General features: G+C 44.1%; 1 protein-coding gene across 1 annotated transcript; it reads right to left on the reverse strand.

The window, feature by feature from the left end:
• Positions 1-742: 742 nt before the first annotated feature.
• Positions 743-21,857, reverse strand: LOC120473900 (uncharacterized). Its single transcript, XM_039663959.2, has 6 exons — positions 21,022-21,857; positions 16,558-16,584; positions 16,170-16,223; positions 16,012-16,065; positions 15,727-15,935; positions 743-831 (listed from the first exon to the last, which is right to left on the reverse strand). The coding sequence occupies exons 1-6, from the start codon at positions 21,692-21,694 to the stop codon at positions 829-831; spliced, it is 1,020 nt and encodes a 339-aa protein (XP_039519893.1). The 5' UTR covers positions 21,695-21,857; the 3' UTR covers positions 743-828.
• Positions 21,858-26,714: the final 4,857 nt, after the last annotated feature.

Raw genomic sequence — 26,714 nt, forward strand, 5'->3', positions numbered from 1 at the left:
TCACCCGGGGCGGCATCTCTTCATGTCACATGGGGGGCGGCACAAGCAGTTAAAAAATCCTCCGTGCCGCGAAGGTTTTCTATTTTTTATCATTTCGATTCAATTATTGGCAATGGCGCCCCTGCTTGCTGAGAAGGTGCCGTGCTCAGAAGCGATGTCAAGGGGGTCTCTTGATTAGTTCACATATCGCGTCTTTTGCACGCTCAAGGTCGTTATTTCAAATAGGCGATTAGGCGAACGGGAAGCGCGCTCATTTTGGGCACACGCTCGAAGGGGGTCTCGCCCTGGGTGTAATTCAAAGTTGAACCGCCACTGGCTTGGGCCTCTTGCGAGTGTCTTTTGCAGGCCGTGGCTTTCGAGTCTCTTCAAGTTCAGTCTCTGTTCTTTGCAAAGAGAACTTCACTTTATCAGAGTTTCTCGTTGAGTTCCTCTCTGGTTATTTTCTCTGACTGCTCTCTTCGTTCTGTGTGCAGATGAAGATTAGACAGGGCAGTTTGAAGTCTTTCCAATTCCTTCTGTAGCTCGGGGTCATTGTCATCCTCGGCTTGCATCCTTAGCGTTGCAACTTCGTGCTCCAGGGCGATGCGGCTCCTTTCGTAGAGGTGTGCTTGTACGATGAACTGGCGAGCGAGGTTTTTGACGTGCCGGGCCCAGTCTTTGTCGTGGGGGCTTGGTTTGTGCGCCATCAGCTTGTCCTTGTCTGCGTCCAGCTGCTCTTGGCTCGGGGGCTTTGAGTCACTGGGCAGGGATGGAGGTGTCATGGATCTCAGCCATGTCTCCAGGTTGTCCCAGCGGGTTGTGGGACTGTAGGACCGGAACATACTGGCTTCACTGTGGGCGAGAGGAACACGTTTAACGAGCTATAATACAGGCTATGCAGTGTATGAAAATTTTGGTTAACTGATGCAGACAATTGGGTAGGTCAGCATTGGCCTGAATAAAGTTTTTTGACATGGCGGTAGCTTAGGGGTCACCTGTTGATGCTAACAGCTTGATTGTCAACCTATTACTCAGCTTTCCTTGGTATCTCAGATAGGTTTTGTCTTTAGGTGAACTGAAAGGAACACAGCACAACAGAAAAGAGCAATGGCAAGATAGCAAAGTTTGATATAACATGCAACCATCAAAGATGGAAAGGTCTGTAATGAAATGGTGTTAATAGTAGGGCTGAATTCTAATAGTCGAGAACTCAACGAAAACGTATTGGCTTCCATGTTATTTACCCGTATTTTCCGCACTTTAAGGCGCACCGGATTATAAGGCGCACCTTCAATGAATTACCTATTTTAGAACATTTTTCATATATAGGGCGCACCAGATTATGAGGCGCATAAGATGCTGCAGTCAAACGTTTGACTGGGTTTGCGTTATGCATCAACTAGTTGTGCTGAGAATGTAGCGAGTGCACGGCGTCGGAGGTGAGGCTTTTATTAGAGTGAGCGCACTGTGGAATTCAAAACTGACTGTGGAATTCAAAACTGAATTCTAATAGTCGAGGATTCAACGATTCGATTTGGAGAGGTCTGATTCGACTATGAACGTTATAGTCGAATAATACACGGCCAGTTCAACCTCGTATAAATCTGGTTATGTGTGTCTCCCGCTCACAAGCGCTCACTCTTAACAGACACACGAACAGACACACTGTCCCCGGCACTGCTCGTGAGACACAGAATGTTCATCATGCGCTCCCCGTTCACAGTAACAGGGTCGTCTCATTGAAAACAGCCAGCCGTTGCTGTCAGCGAGCCGCCGCACATTGAATACTCATGAGTCAGGCTGCGAATGTAAGTTACGTGCCCGCCCCAGCACGCTCACATTAATAAACGCCTCACCTCTGAAGCCGCGCACTCGCTACATTCCCAGCACATCTGGATGCATAACACAAACCCAGTCAAACGTTTGACTGCAGTATCTTATGCGCCTTATAATCCGGTGTGCCTTAAAGTGCGGAAAATACGGTATACATGTGTTTTATATGACAAAAAATCTATATGACAAAAAAAAATTTATATGACAAAAAATACGTGACAAAAAATCTTTGTTTTAGGAGGCAAAATATATATATATATATATATATATATATATATATATATATATATATATATTGTAATTCTGTGAATCACACTGCTCAAATCAGATGAGGAAGGGTTGGCTCTCCACAAAACATAAAATATTATTTTTCGTGTTCACAGAGGAAAAAACAATGTTACAGACGTGACAGTTCTCCGACGGACACGAGCGCTCTGAAGCAGCACTTAAAGACTGCTTTAAAACTTTCACAGACCTCAAACAGAAAAAAACTCAAAGCCTTTAAAGTGAATTTCGTTTTTTTTATAATTTTTTTTCTGGATTTTAATTAATGTTTCATCAACCAATTGTCTGGATTTAATAAATAAGAAGGAAAAGCAGACAATTAGGCTACTGATAATCAAGGCACGGAGGCATAAATAGCATAAATAAATAGCCTATAGCTACCGCAACTCAGCGTATAAGTACAGTGCCTTGCGAAAGTATTCGGCCCCCTTCAACTTTTTGACCTTTTGCCACATTTCAGGCTGCAAACATAAAGATATAAAACTGTAATTTTTTGTGAAGAATCAACAACCGGTGGGACACAATCATGAAGTGGAATGAAATTTATTGGATATTTCAAACTTTTTTAACAAATAAAAAACTGAAAACTTGGGCGAGCAAAATTATTCAGCCCCCTTAAGTTAATACTTTGTAGCGCCACCTTTTGCTGCGATTACAGCTGTAAGTCGCTTGGGGTATGTCTCAATCAGTTTTGCACATCGAGAGACTGAAATTTTTGCCCATTCCTCCTTGCAAAACAGCTTGAGCTCAGTGAGGTTGGATGGAGAGTGTTTGTGAACAGCAGTTTTCAGTTCTTTCCACAGATTCTCGATTGGATTCAGGTCTGGACTTTGACTCGGCCATTATAACACCTGGATATGTTTATTTGTGAACCATTCCATTGTAGATTTTGCTTTATGTTTTGGATCATTGTCTTGTTGGAAGACAAATCTCCGTCCCAGTCTCAGGTCTTTTGCAGACTCCATCAGGTTTTCTTCCAGAATGGTCCTGTATTTGGCTCCATCCATCTTCCCATCAATTTTAACCATCTTCCCTGTCCCTGCTGAAGAAAAGAAAGGCCCAAACCATGATGCTGACACCACCATGTTTGACAGTGTGGATGGTGTGTTCAGGGTTATGAGCTGTGTTGCTTTTACGCCAAACATAACGTTTTGCATTGTTGCCAGAAAGTTCGAGCACCTTCTTCCACATGTTTGGTGTGTCTCCCAGGTGGCTTGTGGCAAACTTTAAACGACACTTTTTATGGATCTCTTTAAGAAATGGCTTTCTTCTTGCCACTCTTCCATAAAGGCCAGATTTGTGCAGTATACGACCATTGTTGTCCTATGGACAGAGTCTCCCACCTCAGCTGTAGATCTCTGCAGCTCATCCAGAGTGATCATGGGCCTCTTGGCTGCATCTCTGATTAGTCTTCTCCTTGTATGAGCTGAAAGTTTAGAGGGACGGCCAGGTCTTGGTAGATTTGCAGTGGTCTGATACTCCTTCCATTTCAATATTATTGCTTGCACAGTGCTCCTTGGAATGTTTAAAGCTTGGGAAATCTTTCTGTATCCAGATCCAGCTTTAAACTTCTCCACAACAGTATCTCGGACCTGCCTGGTGTGTTCCTTGTTCTTCATGATGCTCTCTGTGCTTTAAACGGACCTCTGAGACTATCACAGAGCAGGTGCATTTATACGGAAACTTGATTACACACAGGATTCTATTTATCATCATTAGTCATTTAGGTCAACATTGGATCATTCAGAGATCCTCACTGAACTTCTGGAGAGAGTTTGCTGCACTGAAAGTAAAGGGGCTGAATAATTTTGCTCACCCAAGTTTTCAGTTTTTTATCTGTTAAAAAAGTTTGAAATATCCAATAAATTTCATTCCACTTCATGACTTTGTCCCACCTTTTGTTGATTCTTCACAAAAAATTACAGTTTTATATCTTTATGTTTGCAGCCTGAAATGTGGCAAAAGGTCGAAAAGTTCAAGGGGGCCGAATACTTTTGCAAGGCACTGTATAGTCTACTCCACAGACCTGAAACATATATCTATATTGAAATGTCTACTTGTAAATAGAACGATTCAAAACGAAAGAAAACGTAATGCTCTCTGCGTATGAAATGAACTGTGCATTTCTCTCTGGCGCATGCACTATGCGAAGATCGCGCAGCATCGTCAACTTCATCTTTATTAATAAACAATTAAAATGTCTCGTTGCTATATTTGTTCTTCGTGACAGCTTTTTATTTTCGGCAGCGCCACTGCTACCCTTAGGCTAAAGCATTAAGTTACAAGTTATAAGCTCACCATCGCATCAAAAACATGATTGTGTAAAGACTCTGTTTGGGTCTGATCAAGGGGGAATTTGCATATCATAATTAATAATTGATAATTAATAATTATTCATACAGATTTGCACTTACATGTTAATAAATCTCCCATTGAGGGAAGCTTTGTCAATTTTACCCACATGCATGCATGTGCATCTGTAACGGTCACCAGCTGGAGTGCCCTTGATACCCACCAGAAAGCACTCCAGATAAGACTATGTTTCACACAAACTACATTTCCCAGAACTCACTGCCCGGACTCATCATCACTGATCACATTCACCTGTACCTCATTCACTGATTGCATTCACCTGTGTCTCATCCTGTTAGTGTGTCTATATATACCTTGTGTTCACGTTCAGTGTTTGCGAAGTCTTGTTGTACTGTTTGTCTGCATTTCTGAGCATTTTCTGTGTTTGTTCTCTGGTTTTTTGACTTTTGGATTGTTCTTGGATTTTGATTATTGCTGCCTGCCCTGACCTCTGCCTGCTTCTTGGATTCCCATTGTTTATTCTCCATTGTCCTGTCTGCTGATTCTCGACCCTGCCTGTACGACTATTCTTATATTAAAGCTGCATTTGGATCTACATCTCCCAGTCTCGGAGCAGTTCATAACAGCATCTCTGCAATCAACCACAAATTAATTGTAATCAATTACACGGACCACGTTTTACAAGACAGGTAAAATTAATTTGCACAATTAAGTCATAGAGTTTATGAAAAGTAATTCTGTGGCCACAAGAATTAGTTTTCCTGCTCTATAAACAAATAATCTTTTAGGTACTTTTAGTTACAGCTTGCAGCGTTTTGATCGGCATATCATTGACCATGTAATGAGCAGACAGAATCAAAGTGAATATATTGATTTAATAAGGCAACTACTTAAGCATTTACTACGTTACAATGATACATGTATTTACAAACATTAAAACACAAACTAAGACGACGCGGGGCGTTTAGACAATGGGGAGTTACACGTGTTTATGAGGATATTTTGTCCTCCGTGCACGTGCGGCCCGCATGGTCTAGCTGCGTGCACGTTGCTCCTTTGTTCCGTGGGCGCGGGGCGTCACGTGGCATTCGGCGCGAGTGTTTGAGAGGCTTAAAGTCTTTGAGGTGACGTTACCCGAGGAAATAGTTCGGCAAAGTCCGCTTCCTGTCCTGGGAGGCAAATTTGGTAGTAAACTTAAAGAAGAGACGAACTTTAGACAAACAAAAGAAAGGATCCAGGGTCGGATCTGACCAGATCCCCGTGACTCACGGGAGTTACATATTGAAGCGGCGCTGGAAAGTTCAGAGGAGAGCGGGTGGAGCCGCGGGAGAAATCCATCCCCTCAATCTATCGGGAGAAATCCATCACCTTGGGGATATCCATCCCCTTCCTGTTGGCTGGAGCCAATCAGGGGAATGGATGTTGCACGCGGGAACTCGGTTTATTGTCCTTTGTTTGAGAGAATGCACCCCTCGTGGTGAAGGGGGTGTGTTTAAGGAGGTTTATAGTTTAACAGTTTAATCTTCTATGGCGGTAAAACACATTAAAAATACACTCTACTTTATACATCTGTGCATATTCAGTGCATATGAGCTGTTAGCATATTATATATCTGTTAGCATATTATATATCTGTGCATATGAGCATTCTAGAGGTGTCAAGAACATCAAATGAAAGTCAAAGGAAAAATACAGAGGTATTTAAAATGCATAAAGAAGGTATTTCTAATATCTATTTATGCCGCGACCAAACAAAGATGTTTCACTGTGACATTGGGAAACACACATACATAGAAACACATTGAGTATATCTGGTTAAATATCTTTAAAAAGAGAAAGAGTTTTTCCCTTTGTTCAGGAACTCACTCCTGTTACATTCCTTAGACATTCTATGTCACTTGTAACCCGATACTCACTGGAGGTATGCGCAAGTGTATGTGTGTGTGTATGTGTGAGAGTCCTGGGGAGGACGATGGTTTGACAGAATGTTCACCTTAGCAGAAGTCCCTACAATTGCGTGATAAAAACATGAAAAATACTACCTAAACATAGCCTAACTGTTTAGAAAAAAAAAACACAGAATGAATAGCCTAATACGCATACATCCATCTCTTTTGTTTGAAATAGAAAAAATATAGCTGCTACACCTATCTAAAAAAAAGGTTCGACTATCAGTTGACTACGGCAAAATCTAACGAATCAGATTCGACTATGAAAAATCCTTAGTCGAAAACAGCCCTAGTTAATAGTAACACAAGAAGTGTTACAGGGGAAGAGGAGGCCTAAGCCTGCAGTTTGTGGCTTGGAGAGTAGGAGGGAGCCAAACATTTCAATGACCAGGGGAATCTCTAGTTCCCTTTCGTAGTCACTTCGAGTTACGTCAGAAGTGACGGAGAATGGGGGCTCGAAGACTCTTCGAGACGAGCGTCCTCTTCAGTGTTGGTGTGACGGCAGTACCCAGCGAGATTCTGCATCGCCTGCGATCTGAGCAGTGGTCTGCCAGACTTTGCGCTTCTCCCTGGTCGCCTCAGCGCTGAAAGAGTGAATTTCCTCCTCTCATTGAAAGAGCTGCACGTGGCACGTCTTTTTCAAGATGTCTCGCCCGTGTTCTTCTGGGTGCGGTCGATTCATGTCATCTTCTGATGGTCACGATCGCTGCTCTGTGTGTCTGGGCATTCAACATGCAGCAGCAGCGTTCGTGGATGACTCATGTTCCTTCTGTGGGAACATGACCATTTCTACACTGAGATCTAGACTCAATGATCTGACAAAAGTGAGAGTCCCCGTCTCTGCTACTCGATCTGCTTCTTCCACGAGAAGCTCTTCGACTCGCGGACAGGGTGATCTGACGGTGACGGTGTGGAACAAAGCCCCGACGTTAGTTCCTCGGGCCACACCCCCGCTCCAGTGTTAGAGCCAGCGAGCGCCAGTTCGATTCAACCGTCTGCCTCTTCGCAGGCACCGTCTGTTTCGTTCGGCGCTCCAGAGGATGATGCGATGTCGATCGCAGCATCACAAGGCGGGCTGGATTCCTCGGGAAGTGAGGATGCGGCTGCGTTGCCTCCCTCGGGAGCGCCAGCGCTGCCCGTGTCTGATCCCGAGCTGACGGCCATGCTATCTCAGGCCGCCGTGAGTATCGGGTTAGAGTGGAACCCTCCGCCCTGCCCCGATCTCTCACGGATGGATAATTGGTGTTTGGGCAAGGCTGCCGCCGCAAGGCCACAGCCGACCCCAATACCTTTTTTCCCCGAACTGCATGCGGAGCTGAGGCGCACTTGGAAGGCTCATTTGTCCTCCCGAGAGCGCGCTCCAGCCTCCCCCGCCTTTCCTCCCCTCGACGGCGCTGCCGCCCGTGGGTACGCTGGGATGCCCCCGGTGGAGCGTTTTGTTGCGATGCAACTGTGTCCACAGAGCGCCTCCTCCCGCGGTCCTCCTAAGCACCCATCCAAAGCCTGTAGGTTCTCGTCTGCTATGGCGGCGCGTTCCTATAGAGCGGCGGGACAGGCGGCCTCCACCCTGCATGCAATGGGCACTTTGCAGGTCTTCCAAGCCAAACTGCTCAGAGATATGCACGAGGGGGGGACTGACCAAACGGCCTTCAATGAACTGCGAGCCGCCACCGACCTTGCCCTCCGGGCGACGAAGGTGGCCGCTCGCTCCGTTGGTCAGGTGATGGCCACTAGCGTGGTCCAGGAGCGCCACCTTTGGCTTAACCTGGCAGACACACGGGAAGCCGAGCGGACTCGTCTGCTCGAAGCCCCACTCTCCCAGGTTGGCCTTTTCGGCGGTGCAGTCGAGGACTTTGCCCAGCAGTTCTCGACTGCCCAGAAGCAGACGGAGGCGATCAAACATATTCTGCCCCGACGGCCAGCTGCTGCCTCCACCCAGCCGTCGGTGCAGACGCCTCCCCCTGCTCGCCATCGAGGACGCCCCCCCTGCGGCTCCCCTCCCTCCCGCGCTGCCCCAGCAGCAGCCTTCATCCGGGTCGCGGCGCGGAGGAGACCGCAGGCAGGCGTCACAGCCCCCTCAGGCTGCACGCCCCGCTAAACGCCAGGCAAAGCGACGTTCCTGAGACGGGCTGCTCAGTGATGAAGTCGAGTGATTCCCAGGAGGAGGTAGCAGGGTTACGGTGGGTTACGACCGATCCTGGATCTGCGCATTTTGAACAGTGCTCTCCATCGACTACCGTTTAAAATGCTCAGTGCCAAACGCAATTTCGAATGCGTTCATCTTCAGGTTTGGTTTGCAGCGATCGACCTGAAGGACGCGTACTTTCATGTCTCCATTTTGCCTCGAAACAGACCGTTTCTTCGGTTTGCTTTCGAGGGCCAGGCATATCAGTACGCGGTTCTCCCATTCGGGTTAGCTCTGTCCCCTCGCGTCTTCACGAAGATCGTCGAGGCAGCCCTTGTTCCCCTTTGCGAACACGGGGATCGCATCCTGAACTATCTCGACGACTGGCTGATACTGGCACACTCTCGAGAACAGGTTTGCGAACACAGAGACCTGGTGCTCTGGCACCTAGCCCGTCTGGGCCTTCGGGTCAACCGGGAAAAGAGCAAACTTTGCCCCGTGCAGAGGATCTCTTTTCTCGGCATGGAGATAGACTCGGTCGCCATGTCCGCGCAGCTCACGAAAGAGCGCGCGCAGTCACTGCTGACTTGTCTTCGACAGTTCGAGGGCAAGAGTGCAGTTCCACTGAAACTTTTTCAGAGGCTCCTGGGGCATATGGCATCCGCGGCCGCGGCAACGCCGCTCAGATTGCTTCATATGAGACCACTTCAGCTGTGGCTTAGCGATCGAGACCCGAGGTGGGCATGGCATCGCGGCTCGCTCCGAGTTCCAGTGACTTCAGCGTGCCGCCATACCTTCTTCCCGTGGTCGAACCTCAGCTTTTTACGGGCCGGTGTCCCTCTTCAGCGAGTTTCCAGGCATCTCGTTGTCTCCACGGATGCATCTACCACGGGTTGGGGTGCCATGTGCAATGGGCATGCAGCCGCGGGTTCCTGGACAGGACCCCAGCGCCTCATGCACATCAATTGCCTCGAGCTGCTGGCAGTACGCCTGGCCCTGCACTGCTTTCGAGCACTGCTCAGGGGTCAACACGTACTTGTCCGTTCAGACAACACCACTGCAGTAGCGTACATCCGTACATCTACGCTCACGCTGGTTGTCGCAGCTCGCCCGCCACCTCTTGCTATGGAGTCAAAAGCACCTGAGGTCCCTTCGTGCAGTGTACATTCCAGGAGACGGAACCTGGCAGCCGACGAGCTGTCACGGGTCCGCCCTATCTCCGGCGAATGGTGACTCCATCCCCAGACGGTCCAGCTGATTTGGGACCAGTTCGGGGAGGCACAGATAGATCTGTTCGCCTCCCAGGACTCATCCCACTGCGCCCAGTTTTATTCCCTGACCGAGGGTACTCTCGGCACAGATGCACTGGCGCAGAGCTGGCCGCGGGGCCCACGCAAGTATGCGTTTCCCCCAGTGAGCCTTCTTGCACGGGTGTTGTGCAAGATCAAGGAGGACGAGGAGCAGGTCTTGCTGGTAGCCCCTTATTGGCCCACCAAGACGTGGTTCTCCGAACTCATGCTCCTCGCGACAGCATCTCCTTGGCCTATTCCTCTGAGACAAGATCTACTCACTCAGAGACGGGGCACTCTGTGGCACCCTCGTCCCGATCTCTGGGGGCTACACGTGTGGCTCCTGGACGGGACGAGGCAGGTTTGAGTTCGCTGCCACCTGTGGTGGTGGCAACCATCACTTCCGCTAGAGCGTCGTCCACAAGACACCTTTACGCGTTGAAGTGGAACCTCTTCGTCAGCTGGTGCTCTTCTCGCGGAGAAGACCCCCGGAGATGATCGATCAGTGTCGTGCTTTCCTTCCTGCAAGAGGGGTTGGAGCGCAGGCTGTCGCCCTCCGCCCTTAAGGTTTACGTCGCGGCCATTGCCGCGTCTCATGACGCAGTAGAAGGTAAGTCCTTAGGGAAGCACGACCTGGTCATCAGGTTCCTGAGGGGAGCGAGGAGGCTACATCCGCCTCGTCCTCCCCTCGTACCCTCTTGGGACCTCTAAGTAGTTCTAAGTGCTCTGCAGAGGCCTCCCTTTGAGCCTTTGCAATCGGTAGAGTTAAAGTTTCTGTCCATGAAGACAGCACTCCTGGTTGCACTGGCCTCCATCAAGAGGGTGGGGGACCTGCAGGCATTCTCCGTTGACGAAGCGTGCCTGGAGTTCGGGCTGGCTTACTCTCACGTGATCTTGAGACCCCGGCCTGGATACGTGCCCAAGGTTCTCACCACTCCCTTCCGGGACCAGGTGGTGAACCTGCAAGCGCTGCCCCTGGAGGAGGCAGACCCAGCCTTGGCACTGCTCTGTCCGGTACGTGCTCTCCGCACCTACGTTGACAGAACGCGGTGTTTCAGGACCTCAGACCAGCTCTTTGTCTGTCATGGGGGGAGCCAGAAGGGAAGGGCTCCCTCAAAGCAACGGCTGTCTCACTGGATAGTGGACGCCATTGCTTTGTCTTACCAGCAGCAAGGCCGACCGTGCCCCCTTGGTGTGACGGCCCACTCCACTCGGAGCGTGGCTTCCTTTTGGGCTCTAGCGCATGGCGCCTCGCTAACAGACATTTGCAGAGCTGCAGGCTGGGCGACACCAAACACCTTCGCGAGATTCTATAATCTGCGAATTGGGCCGGTGTCCTCTCACGTACTCGCTTCCGCCAGTACTGGACCCGCTTAGGTGTCTTCGCTTGCTCGCCATTCCACTCCTCGGACTGGATAAGTGCTTTATTCCTCAGTAGTCTTCCGTTGAAGCCTTGAGTCCTCCAGCACCTACGATGCGGGCACCACTGCTGTTGCTCTGGATGCCGGCTAGGTGCCTCCATGTGCACGGTTCCCTATGGTAACTGTCTCATGTGTATTATCCACTGTAAGCCTCTCTGAGCATGTGTCTTCCCTTGGCAAGCCATCTGCCACCCCTGGAGTTAAATTCTGTAGCCACCTGCGGTTGGTGCTCCAGTGTTCTCCATATGCGTCCCTATGCGGCCATATGTGTATCTCTAAGTCCTCCTTCGGTAGGCATCTGGTAGCATGTCCCTCCCGGGATATGTTTCCCAGTGTACCTTGGTATTCCTGTGTCAAAGTAGGATCCCTGGTGATAAGCTATGTTCTGGGGTCCAGACTTTCGCAGGGCACTGGAAGACAGCTTGAAGATGGCGTGATGGCACTGACCCCCATTCTCCGTCACTTCTGACGTAACTCGAAGTGACTATGAAAGGGAACGTCTCGGTTACGGATGTAACCCTCGTTCCCTGAGTAGGGAACGGAGACATTACGTCTCCCTGCCACTTCTGCTGTATCGCTGGGTAGACGCCGGAGTTCAGTCTTGGCTCCTCAGCGAAGACATACTGCGGTTGTGGCTGCGGTTGCACTCCGGTTCGCATCGTATTCACGATAGATGTACAACGCAGTGTTGACCGGATGCGAGCAGAGCGACGCAACGCGAACGTGAAATCCCCAACAACACACGGATTCCCCATCCTATTTCTGGCCAAGTCCCAGTTCTTTGCAACAGTCGCTTCAAGCACTATGTTGCATCGCGCCGCTCGCGTCCTGTCTGTGTATTAGACACGGTGGCGTTCTAATCAATTTTACTCAAAATAAACTGACACCAGAGACCTCTTAGACAAATGTCTCATGTGCTACCGAGAACGCTACCTAACATATAAACACAAAATCATCCATGTTTTCAAATAGCTTACCTGATCTATCTAAGTAATACTTGGTAATATTATAAGTAATACTTGGTATTATTATAAGAAAACATGGAATTAATTTCCACTGTTACACTGACGACACTCAATTATATATTTCATCACGACCAGATGAAAACACTAACTCATCTAAAATGACAGAGTGTCTCAAAGATATAAAATGCTGGATGACGCGTAATTTCCTGCTATTAAATTCAGATAAAACGGAGGTATTACTTATTGGTCCAAAAAACTACTCACAAAACCTCTCACAATACAACTTTAATATAGACGGATGTCCTGTTACTTTATCCACTACAGTAAAAGACCTGGGTGTTATACTAGACCGCAACTTGTCGTTCGAAAATCATATTTCATATGTTACAAGAACAGCCTTTTTCCACCTTAGAAACATTGCTAAGCTACGTAACATGCTATCTATTTCTGATGCTGAAAAATTAGTTCACGCATTCATGACCTCGAGACTAGATTACTGTAATGCTTTATTAGCTGGTTGTCCTGCATCCTCAATAAACAAGCTACAGTTAGTACAAAATGCAGCTGCTAGAGTTCTTACTAGGTCAAGAAAATATGATCATATAACACCGATTTTATCATCTCTACACTGGTTACCTATTAAGTTCCGCATCAACTACAAAATACTACTACTGACCTATAAAGCCCTAAATGGTTTAGCTCCTATGTACTTAACGGACCTTCTTTCGCCCTACAATCCACCGCGTTCCTTAAGATCACTAAATTCAAGGCTTCTGGTCATTCCTAGGATATCGAAGTCCAGTAAAGGAGGGAGGGCGTTCTCGCATTTAGCTCCAAAACTCTGGAATGGCCTTCCCGATACGGTCCGAGCCTCTGACTCGCTCACACAGTTTAAAACTAGATTAAAGACGCTTCTCTTTAGTCAAGCATTCACATAATGCTTACCTTTTAGTCTTCTGTTATGCCATACGGAACCGTTTGCCACTGAAACTGCTTAACGCACCAGTGGGGCTCGACAGCCTTTTAGACAAACGGGTCGGCGCGTATGGTTGGGTTGCGGAGAGTTCAGGTTACGGAGAGTTTGTGAGTTATAACGGAAATCATTATGAACATCAGCTATGCTAATTATTTCCCATCTGCTTTTCTGCTGTTATCTCGGGACGCTTGTCCCGAGAAAAATGGCGTTCGTCAGGTCCAGTTTTGTGTCCAGCCTCTCACGGGGATTTCGGATGTCCCAACGCCTGTGATGAGACGACTCAACGCCTGTGAAGAGACGACTCAACGCCTGCGATATGTTATGGCGCCGTTTTATTCATAAACAATATTTATATTTAATATTTATATTTAAACAATATGAATGTAAGCCAGAGGAGAACTGGCCCCCGACTGAGCCTGGGTTCTCCCAAGGTTTTTTCTCCATCCAATCTGATGGAGTTTTGGTTTCTTGCCACTGTCGCCTTGCTTTTGGCTTGCTTTGAGCTTGCTCAGTTGGGATTATTTAGTGTTTAGCAATGTTGTTGATCCTGTGTTGTGCTACTTTCATGTTATCAGTGTGAAGCTGCTTTGATACAATCTGTATTGTGAAAAGCGCTATATAAATAAATGTGACTTGACTTGACTTAATCACTCCGGGCGATTCATGATCAGAGTGAGAGAGTGGCAGCCTCTTGAACCACCACCACGTTCAACTGGAAAACTTCTGCAGTCCCTAATATGCCAAAATGCTCTGTTCGACTTTTCTGAGATCATCTATTCTTCCCTGTGGATGACATACTTTCTGTAAGACCTGAATTTTTGACATTGAATTTTTAACATGAATTTTAGAAAACTGAATTTAAAGATCCGAATTTCTACATCTTTAAAACTTGAATCTGTATTTCTTTAAACTGAATATTTGCAGTATTTGAATTCAGAACAAAAAAACTAGCTGTTTGAAAATACAATTCTATAAAATTCAGCCATAAAATCCTTTCAGTTTGATAAATTTCAAATGTTCAATATTTGTCACAAAAAAATTCAAATTCAGAACTATTTAAACTACCACCTAAAATTCAACTTTGTTAGATTACACTTGCAATAATTCAAATTTACAAATTCAAATTCAAATCATTTTTGTCATATTAATAGCTCCATATTATCTTACTTCAAATACTTCAATTTGTTTTTTAAATATTATAGTAGGCCTATATTGTATTATATTATCTTTTTCTTTCATTCTTTTATTTATTATTTATATTCACTGTTAAAACACAACCAATGTTGAACCAAGGTGCTTAACACATAAATTCTATAAATAAATAAGCCTATTATTATTATTATTATTATTATAGAGTCTTTATTGTCCTATAAGGATATCCTTTTCCACACATATCATTGTTACATTCCATGCAGGATGTACCCAGCCTCATACATATAACATACAGCATTTAACAAAACCAAAAATGTCACCGGAGTTTGTTAAGTGCAGTGATTGCTGAGGGTATAAAACTTTTCTTAAAGTTATAAGCCTAAATAAAGAATCGCACAAAGGTATTGTTTAGGTGATATTAGGCTTATATTTTATTATAAGGCTAAATAAAGAACTTCATAAGGGTATTGTTTAGGGCTCATTGCCATTAAAAAGTTTGAAACCACTTGCTAAAGAAAATATCAGAAATTCATGAGCAATAAATAATCATTTAACTTTAATGGTTTAATGTGCCCTGTACACAATTCATTGACTATACAAAAACACTTTATGGTTTTTCCCAAACCATCTCAGTGTAACAGCTTCACAGCAAACAATTTTACGTTCTGGGAACGTTCTGGGAATGTTAGTTTTTGGTTCTGGGAACGTTCTGGGAATTTTAGTTTTTGGTTCCCAGAACGTTCCCAGAATGTTCCCAAGAAAGTTCCCTATTGGTGATCCAGGAAAGTTTTCTTAACATAAATAGAACGTTCTCTTAAGGTTAGGGGAACGTTAGGGGAACGTCACCAATAGGATTATGGATGGATGGATGGGTGTGTGTTTTATTGATTGAAGGATGGATGGTTTATGGATGGGTGGTTTATGGATGGATGGATGGGTCAGTGGTAGATGGGTGGGTGGTGGATGGATGGATGGATGGATGGATGGATGGGTGGGTGGTGGATGGTTTATGGATAGATGGGTGGGTGGGTGCTTTATGGATGGATGGATGGATGGATGGATGGATGGATGGTTTATGGATGATGGATGGGTCGGTGGTTTATGGATGGATTGATGGATGGTTTATGGATGGATGGGTGGTTTATAGATGGATGGATGGGTAGGTGGTTTATGGATGGATGGATGGGTGGGTGGTTTATAGATGGATGGATGGATGTGTGGTTTATGGATGGATGAATGGGTGGGTACTTTATGGATGGACGGATCGGTGGGTGGTTTTATGGATGGATGGATGGATGCTTTATGGATGGATGGATGCTTTATGGATGGGTGGATGGATGAATGGATGGGTGGGTGCTTTATGGATGGATTGATGTTTTTCCCCCATGTACCCCACACTGGTAACAGTAGGTGCATTTGAGTGTCTTGCAAAAGTATTACCATCTTGGCACTTTTTTCTTTATTTTCCAATTCCCTGTCAAGGATCTTCAGTTCATCCACTGTTTGGCATGGCCCATTTTCCAGGATTTCCCCACCTTCCTCTGTCACCGTAACTGCTACTGCAGCCAGTAACTGTCTCTGCATAGCCAGGATGTCTTGCTGGTTGTCGACAATCTCTTGTAGCTTTTGTAAGACTTTTGTCCGATAGCCTGTGAAGAAATATTGTATAATGCTCCTTGAATGTGCAGTTTTACTGTAGTGTTAAAAATCTAAAAACTGACTTACTTTTTGTTTTAGAGTTAGAATACTGGGGCTCTTCTATGAGGAACCGTAAAGCCGCTGTGAAATAAAAAAAAAATCACTCTAACTAGAATTATTGATAATTATAATGAATGTAATATTCTGAATTTTAAAATATAATATTCTGAATTTTGTAATAATACCTTCAAGAGGCTGTGATATACTTGGCAGTTGGGACTCCTGCAGCGATTCCTCTGCTGCATAAACAGACTAGTCAATTACCAAACCGGTTTCACAGACAAGGCTTACAGTGAGTCTAGTCCTAGACTAAAATTTAAATCTGAGCTATTTCAACTGAAAGAAACTTGCAATGACTGATCTTACAACATGTCAGTGCATTTGTTTTATATATGCACACCAGTAATTCTTTTTCTAACGCATGTTTATATAACAAAAAAAATCTTAAATGTCCTAATTTAACTATGACCTAATCCTGGCTTGGGCTAAGCCCTGTCTGTGAAACCAGGCCATAGATTCAGTATTAATGAATGAGTTGCAGGTTACAATTAACCATGAAAAAAAAAAACTTACAGTGTTGAGAAAGTGGTGAACTTCCTTCTTTTGCAGCGAGTGAGAGAGAGAGAGAGAGAGAGAGAGAGAGACGTTGACGTTTAAATATCTCTTTACTCAATCAAAAATTACATTACACACTTAACAATGATACAAAATAAATAATAAATAAATAAAAATTCACCAGACAAAAGATAAAACATCATCCTCACACAACACAAACAAACCACTATTTACGCACCATTTGCACATAAATTCAACCATATTTCCTGTAGTTTTAAAGAAAATATATTCAGCCCTTATTCTTGATTCAACAAGTGCTGTAAACAGGCTTAGAACTTTAACAATTCGTCCTTCAAGAGCAAGCCTACAAGTCTTCCAAATAGCTAGTTTTGCTTGCCCAAGAATAAAATTAGCAACAGTACAGCGATCCTTGTTCACTTTAGTATACCTACAGCCGTAAATAAAAAGTATTCTGTTAAAACCAAAACCCAACCCATCAATAATTCTACCCAGCAAGGCAAAAAGTGGCACCAATCTTGGACATTCAATGAAAACATGAAAAACTGTTTCATGACTATTACAGGCATGACATAAGGGCAAAACATTCAAGTTGAATTTAGACACAAAAACATTAGTGGCTAGCACACAATGTAACACTCTCCATTGTAGATCACCTGAGCGTTTTGGAAGGGGACTTTTATAAAAAAGCCTCCAAGAAGGATTAATATCATCTGCAACTGTGAGTTTTTCCCTCCATTGTGTGTCATATCTGTCATGAAGATCATTAAAACAAGCAGTTTTTACACAGACCTGATACATGTCTTTTTTCTCCACTGTATGAAAAAGTAGCCCTTTTAATCTCTCAAACTTTAACAAGTTCCCAACCTGACTGGTTTCCGGGCAAACTCCAGGACACACACATAAATTGGGAAAAGTGAGATGTGTAGGCCCACCCTCTAATGAAAGCTCTACAAACTGAAAAAGAGGAGAGGGAAGAGCAGCTTTTAAGCCTGAAATCAAGCGCTCTACCACCCTCACAGACCTCAAATCAACCTGCCTGGCAACATCTTCTGCTGATCTCCACTCTTTTAAGTCCAAATTAATCAAGTGTCCCACTTTAGTAAAACCTTTCTTCATACATAACTTAACTATACTATTAGACACGCAAACATTTCCTAAAAAAGGATTAAAAAACAGTGGTTCATTCAATCCATAATGATCATTTTCAGACCGATTGAACGTAAACACTTCCCAAGATTTCAAAACTGATGCATAGAAATCAGCACCAATTGTAACCTTTTCAATCAAAGGTGACATCAAAAACAGTTGTTTATCAAGAGAATCACAACAAAACGATCTTAGTAAAGTTAGTCCAAATGACACCCAAGGGATAAATTCTGTAGAAAAAAGCAGTCTCTGAGCAGTTTTCAACCTCATGGCTCTGACTTTAGCTGCCAGTTCAATCAGTCCTTGTCCTCCTTCATCTACTGGCAAATATAAGATTCCAGAAGGAAGCCAGTGGAATCCATCCCAAAAAAAATCAACAAAATCCTTCTGTAGTTTTTGTAGTAGTTCTTTCGGGGGGTTAATAACAGTCAGCCGATGCCACAGCATAGATGCTGCTAAATTGTTTACAACAAGCACCCTCCCTCTATACGACATTTGGGGAAGAATCCACCTCCATTTCTGTAGGCGACCAGACACTTTTTCATAAACGCCTTCCCAATTTTTCTGCATGTATTGCTCTGTTCCAAGGAAAACCCCCAGCACTTTAAACCCCTCTGAACTCCAGGGGCAGTGCTGAGGAAGACGAGGAGCAGGCCTACCTTCTTCCTCCCATTGGCCTAATAACAAAGATGTACTTTTTCTCCAGTTGACTCGAGCTGAGGAGGCTTTTTGATAAATCCCAAGAGCGGCTTCCAAAAAGCCCACATCTTCATTTGATCTTATTATTACAGTGACATCGTCAGCATAAGCGCTGAGTTTAACAGTTGCCATATCTGATGTAAAATGGCCCGTGGTTGAAATTCCGCAAAGCTGACGCCTCAGAGTTGTTAGTAACGGTTCAATGGCCATGGCATACAGAATACCTGACAAACTACATCCTTGCCGTATGCCTCTCCCAACTAAAAAAGGTCTTGTGAGTGAGCCACTTATTTTTAAGAAACTATAGATATCAGTGTACAGTAAATTCAAACACTAATGCACTTCTGTTAAAGCCGTAACACACAAGAGGACATGCAGACATTCTGACAAATGTGAGGATTGTCTTATGCAAGAGTAAAGGGTAACGCTGGGAACTGACATCTATTTCAGGATTCGATTTAATTCAAAACGATATTTCAAGAACTAAATAAAGAACCAACACCGAAAGCTTCAAAACATTTAAAAAGATACTCATGATCCACGCGATCAAACGCTTTTTCCTGGTCTAAAGATAAAAACCCCACATTAACATTATTATCTCTGGCAAAAGAAATCAAATCGCGAAGCAGAAACAAGTTATCAAAAATTGTACGTTTTGGAATACAGTATGATTGGTCTACGTCAATTATTGTTGATATGTACAGTTTTAATCTATTAGTTAAAGCTTTAGACAGTATCTTATAATCCACTCCAAGCAGAGACACTGGTCGCCAATTTCTAATATCCGCAAGATCCCCCTTCTTGGGTAGCAAAGTGATCAGTGCTCTTCGTAGACTCAGCGGTAAGGTGCCTCTTTGAAAGCACTCTAAAAAAACTGAAAACAAGTCTTCTCCAATCAGTAGCCAAAACTGTTTATAAAATTCTGTTGTTAAACCATCCAAACCCGGAGCCTTGCCAGAAGATAGATCATTAATGGTAGCAGTCAGTTCGTTGAAGTGCAATGGCTGATCAAGCTTGGCCTTATCACTCTCCCTCAAATGAGGAAGATCCTGGAGAAATGTTTTTGTTAATTCTCCATCACATGGTTCTGCACTATAAAGATTTTCATAGAAAAGCAGTGCTTGAGTAATTATTTCATGCTCGTCAGTCGTTTCACCTCCGTCTGGAAGTTTCAGACGACTTAAAACTCTTCTATCACCAACTTTCTTCTCTAAGTTGAAGAAAAAAGATGTTGGAGCGTCCATGGAATTAAAAGAAGTAAACCTTGCACGAATCAAAGTCTCTTTAGCTTTCTCTTCCAGGAGATTGTGGAGAAGAGTACTTCCATCACATTGTTCAATGTTCAGCTGCAAAATGTCCTGTTCAAGTCGTCTTATTTTGTTTTCAAGAGTATTCTTATTGTAGGCAGTATACTTCTGACAAAACATTTTGATCTGAACTTTACTGATGTCCCACCACTGACTCAGGGACTTGTACTGAGATTTACTCTCTCTCCACATCTTCCAGAAAAGTGAAAAAGAGTGCACAAAGTTGTGGTCCTGCAACAGCTTATTGCTAAAGCGCCAGTAGGGACATTTAAATGTGCTCTGTGCAGATGTGACATTGACAGACATATAATGATGATCTGAGAAAGGGGTGGGAGTAATACAACTATTAAAAAACTTGTCACAAACACTCCTTTGCACATAAATTCTATCAAGACGTGCTGCAGAAACCCTATTCAAGCTTACTTTTATCCATGTATATTGTTTTACATCAGGAAAAGCTTCTCTCCAAACGTCCACAAGATCATAATAAACAATCAAATTTCTAAAAACATCTGCTGACGGACTATGAGGTTCTTCATGATTTCTGTCCACTGTATGATCTAAAGTACAGTTAAAATCTCCAGCCAAAACAATAAACCTATCCTGTGGGACACTGCTTAATGCTGTATGAAGTTTTCCAAAGAAAAGTGTGCGTTCAGTCCCAATATTAGGAGCATATACATTAAAAAGTGAAAAATTCAACCCATGTAAAGCAACATCTACTCTTTGCATTCTACCAGGTATAACATCAAAAACGCTCACACTCTGTTCCTTAAACTCAACTCCAAGAAGAATAGCCACTCCAGCACTGTTACTTGAACCATGACTCAGAAAAACCTGTCCATCCCATTCACTCTGCCACTGAATTTGATTTTTAACATCTGTGTGAGTTTCCTGTAGAAAAACAACACTACTTTTTTTCATCAAAATATAATCAAAAACACTAGTCCTTTTCAAAACCTCACGACACCCATTACTATTCAATGAACTAAATCTCAAAGGTGCCATGAAAAATAATAAAAGATAACCACACAATAAAATAACTCCACAAGGGTTATTTAACATCCAAAACTTTCTCATTTTTTACTTTGCAAATTCAAAGAACTTCTAACGTTACTCAGAAGTTTCTTGAGACGGTACCGTTTTGGTTTATCAAGCTCTTCAAAGGAAGCTTTTCTCATAGCAAAGGTGCCGGATAATAAAAATAATTTTACATCCGGAAAATATGAATCAATTCTAGGTTTACGATGTCCTTTAGTAGTGTCCAAAAAGTGATTGATCTGCTGAATCGAATAAAGTTTGGTCTTACCTCCAGAGATAATGTCCGAATCCACTGCGTAATCTCTCATTAACTCCGTATCATCGTGATCATTATCAGAGTCTTCCATTAAATCCACAGGGTTTTGAGATGGCATGTCAACATTACACTGTTTAAACGCTTCCTCAGTATCACTCACACTTCTATCCAGCTGCGACTGTCCTCCATCGCCAGACAAATCAGTTTCAGGCACGGGCTTCAAACCCACCTGTCCCGGGCTCGTCTCCGGCTGCGTTTCAGTGGGAGCATGGCTCGGCCCGGCCACCTCCTCAACAGCCGTCTCCAGGCCGTTTCCAGAGGCCTCCAGCACCGATCTCCCCTCGGGCACGTCACCGAGCGCAGAGAGCGCTCCGTCCCGCAGCGGTTCTGAGGCCACAGCGGCCGCAGCAACCTCCGCGCCGGCCGCCCTCTCGGTGCTCTCCACACCTGCAGCCGGATCGGGCCCGTCTCGCCTCGGACAAGTCTGTCTTACATGTCCAAACTCACCACACACAAAGCATTTCATTGACTCTGAACTTATAAAAACAGTGTAATCCTTTCCCTCGATACTCAATTTCACCGACAGATTCAATGGATCACTCTGAGAATTCAGAATCATTAACGCCTGACGCCGAAAAGACATCACGTGTCTAATCTCGGGATTTTTGCATCCCAGAGGAATCATTTTAATGGGACTTACTATTTTACCATACCTCTGTAGAATTTGCTCAAGTTTTTCATTTTTAACAAACGGAGGTATGTTAGATAAAATGACTTTCTTTGCTGGGCTTGACAAAGGCAAAACAGGCACAAAAATATTGTTGATTGTCAACCCGGTTTCAATTAACTCATCCACCATTTGGCTTTCACTAAGGAAGAAAACAATAGCTTTGTTCATGCGAGAGGCAGATTTTATATTAGCACCTCCAATCACTGCACTCACAACTATCAAACAATCCTCGACTGATACCGCGGCCTCAGGCATACACTTACAACCATGTTTAATGGTTAACTGTGAAAGGTCCGCCATTTCCGACCCCATTATCCTCTCTCTCTGACCGAAGTCAGGAGAAAAACTAAACCTATGAACTATGAATCAGTAATATCAAAAAAGAATAGAAGGGAAAAAAAGAAATCTCACTCAAACAAAGAGACACTTTCACTCCCAACAACCGGCTCCTTCCACACTCACTCCGCACATCCGCACAGAGAGAGAGAGAGAGAGAGAGAGAGAGAGAGAGAGAGAGAGAGAGAGAGAGGGGGATTTATTCATCCATTCATTGTGATTGTCTAAAAAAGCATACTACAAACCCTTGTCCAGAGGATGAATATTTGAGAAAGAATCTGTAAATACAAAATTAAATGGATGTTAAATGGAGACATTGGGTAATAGTCATGTGGCCCATACTATAATTGTGGGTACATCTCATGTCTGTGAGATCATTTTGATTCTCATCATTATAAAGCCTCAATGCACACTTTTCTTGTACAAAATTATATTTAATAAGTATAGACTATAGACCCAAACATAGTCGGTAAAATAGTTGACCAGGAACATTGTTATATGCTTTTTGAAACATACATGAGTTTCTGGGAAAAAAAAAAAATATATATATATATATATATATATATATATATATATATATATATATATATATATTACATTGTCAAATGTACCCCAAATTATAGAATGACTCGTGACTCCTACTTGCGTTAAAAACTTACATTTTGGTGGATGAGGTTTTGACAGATCTGTATTGCCCTTTGGTCCTTTGGTAACTCTGCCATCATCTGAAATGGAAACATGCTTTAAAATGGACTTCACAAATTGTTATTTATAATTATGTAGGCTTTTTCCAGTTATTATTTTTTATTTTTTTTCAATGGATATAGACAAAATTCTTTCAAGTAATTTGATTAATCACCATTTGAGGAAGAATCAATTTCCGATTGATCAATTTCCAATTTTTTTTCACTGTGGAGAAGTCTTCGGTTTCAACATTTGGGGTCTCCACCACACGAAGGCATTTCTGAAGACCTTTAGTGTAAGAATCTTGAAAATACAGTAAATATTAAATATTGAAAAATATTAGATAGTGTAATAGTAGATTCATTTAAATAATGCAAAACTTCATTACCTGTTTTTAGCCAAACTTTTTTTAATAGACATCGCCTCCACTTCGCTTTGTCTGGCAGAGAGCAGTTTTTTACCAGTTTCCTCGTGTTTGTAAATGTCCAGTAACAAAACATCCCCTGACAAAAATGATTTGCCATTCTTGAACTGATTTAGAAATGTAATTACAGTATGTAAATGAATGAGAAAACAAAACAATACCTCTTTGGTTTCCTCCAACCATGACATTGGAATTATTTCAACGGCACTATCCTCAGCAAATTCCACAACTGCAAAACGTTTTGTGTCCATCTGTTGAGATAAAAAGATTAAAAAAAAAACATAAAAATTATACATATATTTATACAGAAGGAAATATTTGATAAGATAATTTACACAGTGTATTATATCTGTTCAATAACTTATTGCTTAAAATAACTGTTTTAATTAACAATAACATTAATAATTTTAATGACCTTCACTGTTTGTCCTCCTTGGCTTCTCTGAATGTCCTTAAATGGTGAATTAACAGTAGATATAACTAATGCATTGGCAGTCTCTTGGTGTGTGAGTGAGTGAGTGAGTGAGTGAGTGAGTGAGTGAGTGAGTGTGTGTGTGTGTGTGTGAGAGAGAGAGAGAGAGAGAGAGAGAGAGAGAGAGAGAGAGAGAAAGAGAGAGAGAGAGAGAGAGAGAGAGAGAGAGTGAGTGTGTGTGTGAGGGAGAGAGTGAGTGTGTGAGTGAGAGAGAGTGAGAGAGAGAGTAAACACACACTCACTCACAGCCTAAGACCTACACACATGTATATAATGTTCAATATTTTTCTTTTTTATGTATATATATATATATATATATATATATATATATATATATAGATGATTTCTAAATCCATTTTATTTTATTTATTAATCTGTTCATTTTATTATTATTGTTTTATGATATCAGTTTTAATATTTTGTGTACTAAATGTTCCAAATCATTTTCTGTGTTGTTTTGACGCTTTGGCAATAGAAAATGTTTTTTTTGTTTTTTTGTCATGCCAATAAAGCTTTCTGAATTTAATTGAATTGAGAGAAAGAGAGAGAGAGAGAGAGAGAGAGAGAGAGAGAGAGAGAGAGAGAGATTTTTTTTTTTGAGAATTCACAAAGATTTTATTTACAAAAAATCATCGTTACAATTATATAACCAGAAATTGAAACTAAAAAAACAACGAAAACAAATCAATAAATTGTGAAAATTAAATCTTCTTCAAAAACAGCACATAGAGCATCATTACAGCTCCAAATATTTTCAAAAGAAAACAAATCACCAATACATTTATAATAATAAAAATCAATTAAGATTCTAGATTGTACTAAGTTAAAAAACAATACAACAATGTTTTGTACTACATCCTGTTCAATTTTTTTTCTCCTGCTTAAATAGACAAAATTAAGCAATTGACACACAAACTTTTTCTTTAAGACATATTTACATCCTAAAATGAAAATCTCTTGTGAGAATACCTCATTGCATTTTTTAAATACATCCTTTATAACGGAAAACAATGGTTTGAGTCTATAACTGTCACAGTCTGCGTCTTCACCTGTTTGTCCCGTCAGCAGCACTACACTTCCCAGGATCCTCTCGTCACCCTATCCCGTGTTCACTCCCTCATCAGCCACCTGTTCCTAGTCATCATCATCTGTTTCACCTGTTCTCACCCCATTATGTTTGATTATTCTGTGTATTTAGTTCCCTCTGTTTTACTCATGATTGTCGGTCGATGTTGTATGTTACCCGGTGTTACCCTGCCTTCCTGCCTGTATCCCTATTAAATTACTTCTTCATTGTGAATCTGGACTCCTCCCGTTCCTTCTACCTGCACTCCTGCACTCCTGCACCAGACCCCGTGACAGATCGACCGACCGCAAACCAACAAAGATGGACGACCAGATGGAGGTTTTCCTCTTTGAGCAGAATGGGGCCTCTTTGGAGGAATTCGTAGAGGTTTATCTTCACCTACGCCAGGACATATACTGGGAGGAGGATTTCCTGAAACTACGGTTCTGGAGAGGTTTGGACGACCCATTAGCCCAAATTCTACTGCTCGATGACCTCCATCTGCCGTTTTCCGAGTTTTTGGACAGGGCTCTTTGGGTCTGTGGTTCGTCCCTTACGGTCACACCAGTCCAGCCCGAGTCCAGCCCTGTCGAGTCTGCGCTCACCGTCAGCCCTGCCGAGCCCGCGCTCACCGTCAGCCCTGCCGAGCCCGCACTCACCGTCAGCCCTGCCGAGCCCGCACTCACCGTCAGCCCTGCCGAGTCTGCGCTCACCGTCAGCCCTGCCGAGTCTGCGCTCACCGTCAGCCCTGCCGAGTCTGCGCTCACCGTCAGCCCTGCCGAGTCTGCGCTCACCGTCAGCCCTGCCGAGTCTGCGCTCACCGTCAGTCCTGTCGAGCCCGCGCTCACCGTCAGCCCTGCCGAGCCCGCGCTCACCGTCAGTCCTTTTGAGACTGAACGCCCTTCACTGCTGGTTCCGTCCAGCTCTTCAGAGACTGAATGCCCTTCACTGCTGGTCCCGTCCAGCTCTCCAGAGTCTGAATGCTCTACACTGCTGGTTCCGTCCAGCTCTCCAGAGACTGAATGCTCTTCACTGCTGGTTCCGTCCAGCTCTTCAGAGACTGAATGCCCTTCACTGCTGGTCCCGTCCAGCTCTCCAGAGTCTGAATGCCCTTCACTGCTGGTCCCGTCCAGCTCTCCAGAGTCTGAATGCTCTACACTGCTGGTTCCGTCCAGCTCTCCAGAGACTGAATGCTCTTCACTGCTGGTTCCGTCCAGCTCTTCAGAGACTGAATGCCCTTCACTGCTGGTCCCGTCCAGCTCTCCAGAGTCTGAATGCTCTACACTGCTGGTTCCGTCCAGCTCTCCAGAGACTGAATGCTCTTCACCGCTGGTTCCGTCCAGCTCTCCAGAGACTGAATGCTCGTCACCGCTGGTCCCGTCCAGCTCTCCAGAGACTGAATGCTCTTCACCGCTGGTCCCGTCCAGCTCTCCAGAGACTGTATGCTCTTCACCGCTGGTTCCGTCCAGCTCTCCAGAGACTGAATGCTCTTCACCGCTGGTTCCGTCCAGCTCTCCAGAGACTGAATGCTCTTCACCGCTGGTCCCGTCCAGCTCTCCAGAGACTGAATGCTCTTCACCGCTGGTCCCGTCCAGCTCTCCAGAGACTGAATGCTCTTTACCGCTGGTCCCGTCCAGCTCTCCAGAGACTGAATGCTCTTCACCGCTGGTTCCGTCCAGCTCTCCAGAGACTGAATGCTCTTCACCGCTGGTCCCGTCCAGCTCTCCAGAGACTGAATGCTCTTCACCGCTGGTTCCGTCCAGCTCTCCAGAGACTGAATGCTCTTCACCGCTGGTCCCGTCCAGCTCTCCAGAGACTGTATGCTCTTCACCGCTGGTTCCGTCCAGCTCTCCAGAGACTGAATGCTCTTCCCCGCTGGTTCCGTCCAGCTCTCCAGAGACTGAATGCTCTTCACCGCTGGTTCCGTCCAGCTCTCCAGAGACTGAATGCTCTTCACCGCTGGTTCCGTCCAGCTCTCCAGAGACTGAATGCT

This window comes from Pimephales promelas, chromosome 10 (genome assembly GCF_988280905.1).
Source record: "Pimephales promelas chromosome 10, fPimPro1.hap1.1, whole genome shotgun sequence".
In the NCBI taxonomy this organism is placed as follows: domain Eukaryota; kingdom Metazoa; phylum Chordata; class Actinopteri; order Cypriniformes; family Leuciscidae; genus Pimephales; species Pimephales promelas.

Excerpts from the sequence above, each read along its gene's own strand:
- LOC120473900 (XM_039663959.2), bottom strand. The coding sequence starts at position 21,694 with ATGATTCCTCTGGGATGCAAAAATCCCGAGATTAGACACGTGATGTCT. Across the intron at positions 16,224-16,557 it reads TTCACCACTTTCTCAACACT|CAGAGGAATCGCTGCAGGAG; the intron begins GTAAGTTTTTTT and ends CTGTTTATGCAG. Across the intron at positions 15,936-16,011 it reads TTCTAACTCTAAAACAAAAA|GCTATCGGACAAAAGTCTTA; the intron begins GTAAGTCAGTTT and ends ATTTCTTCACAG.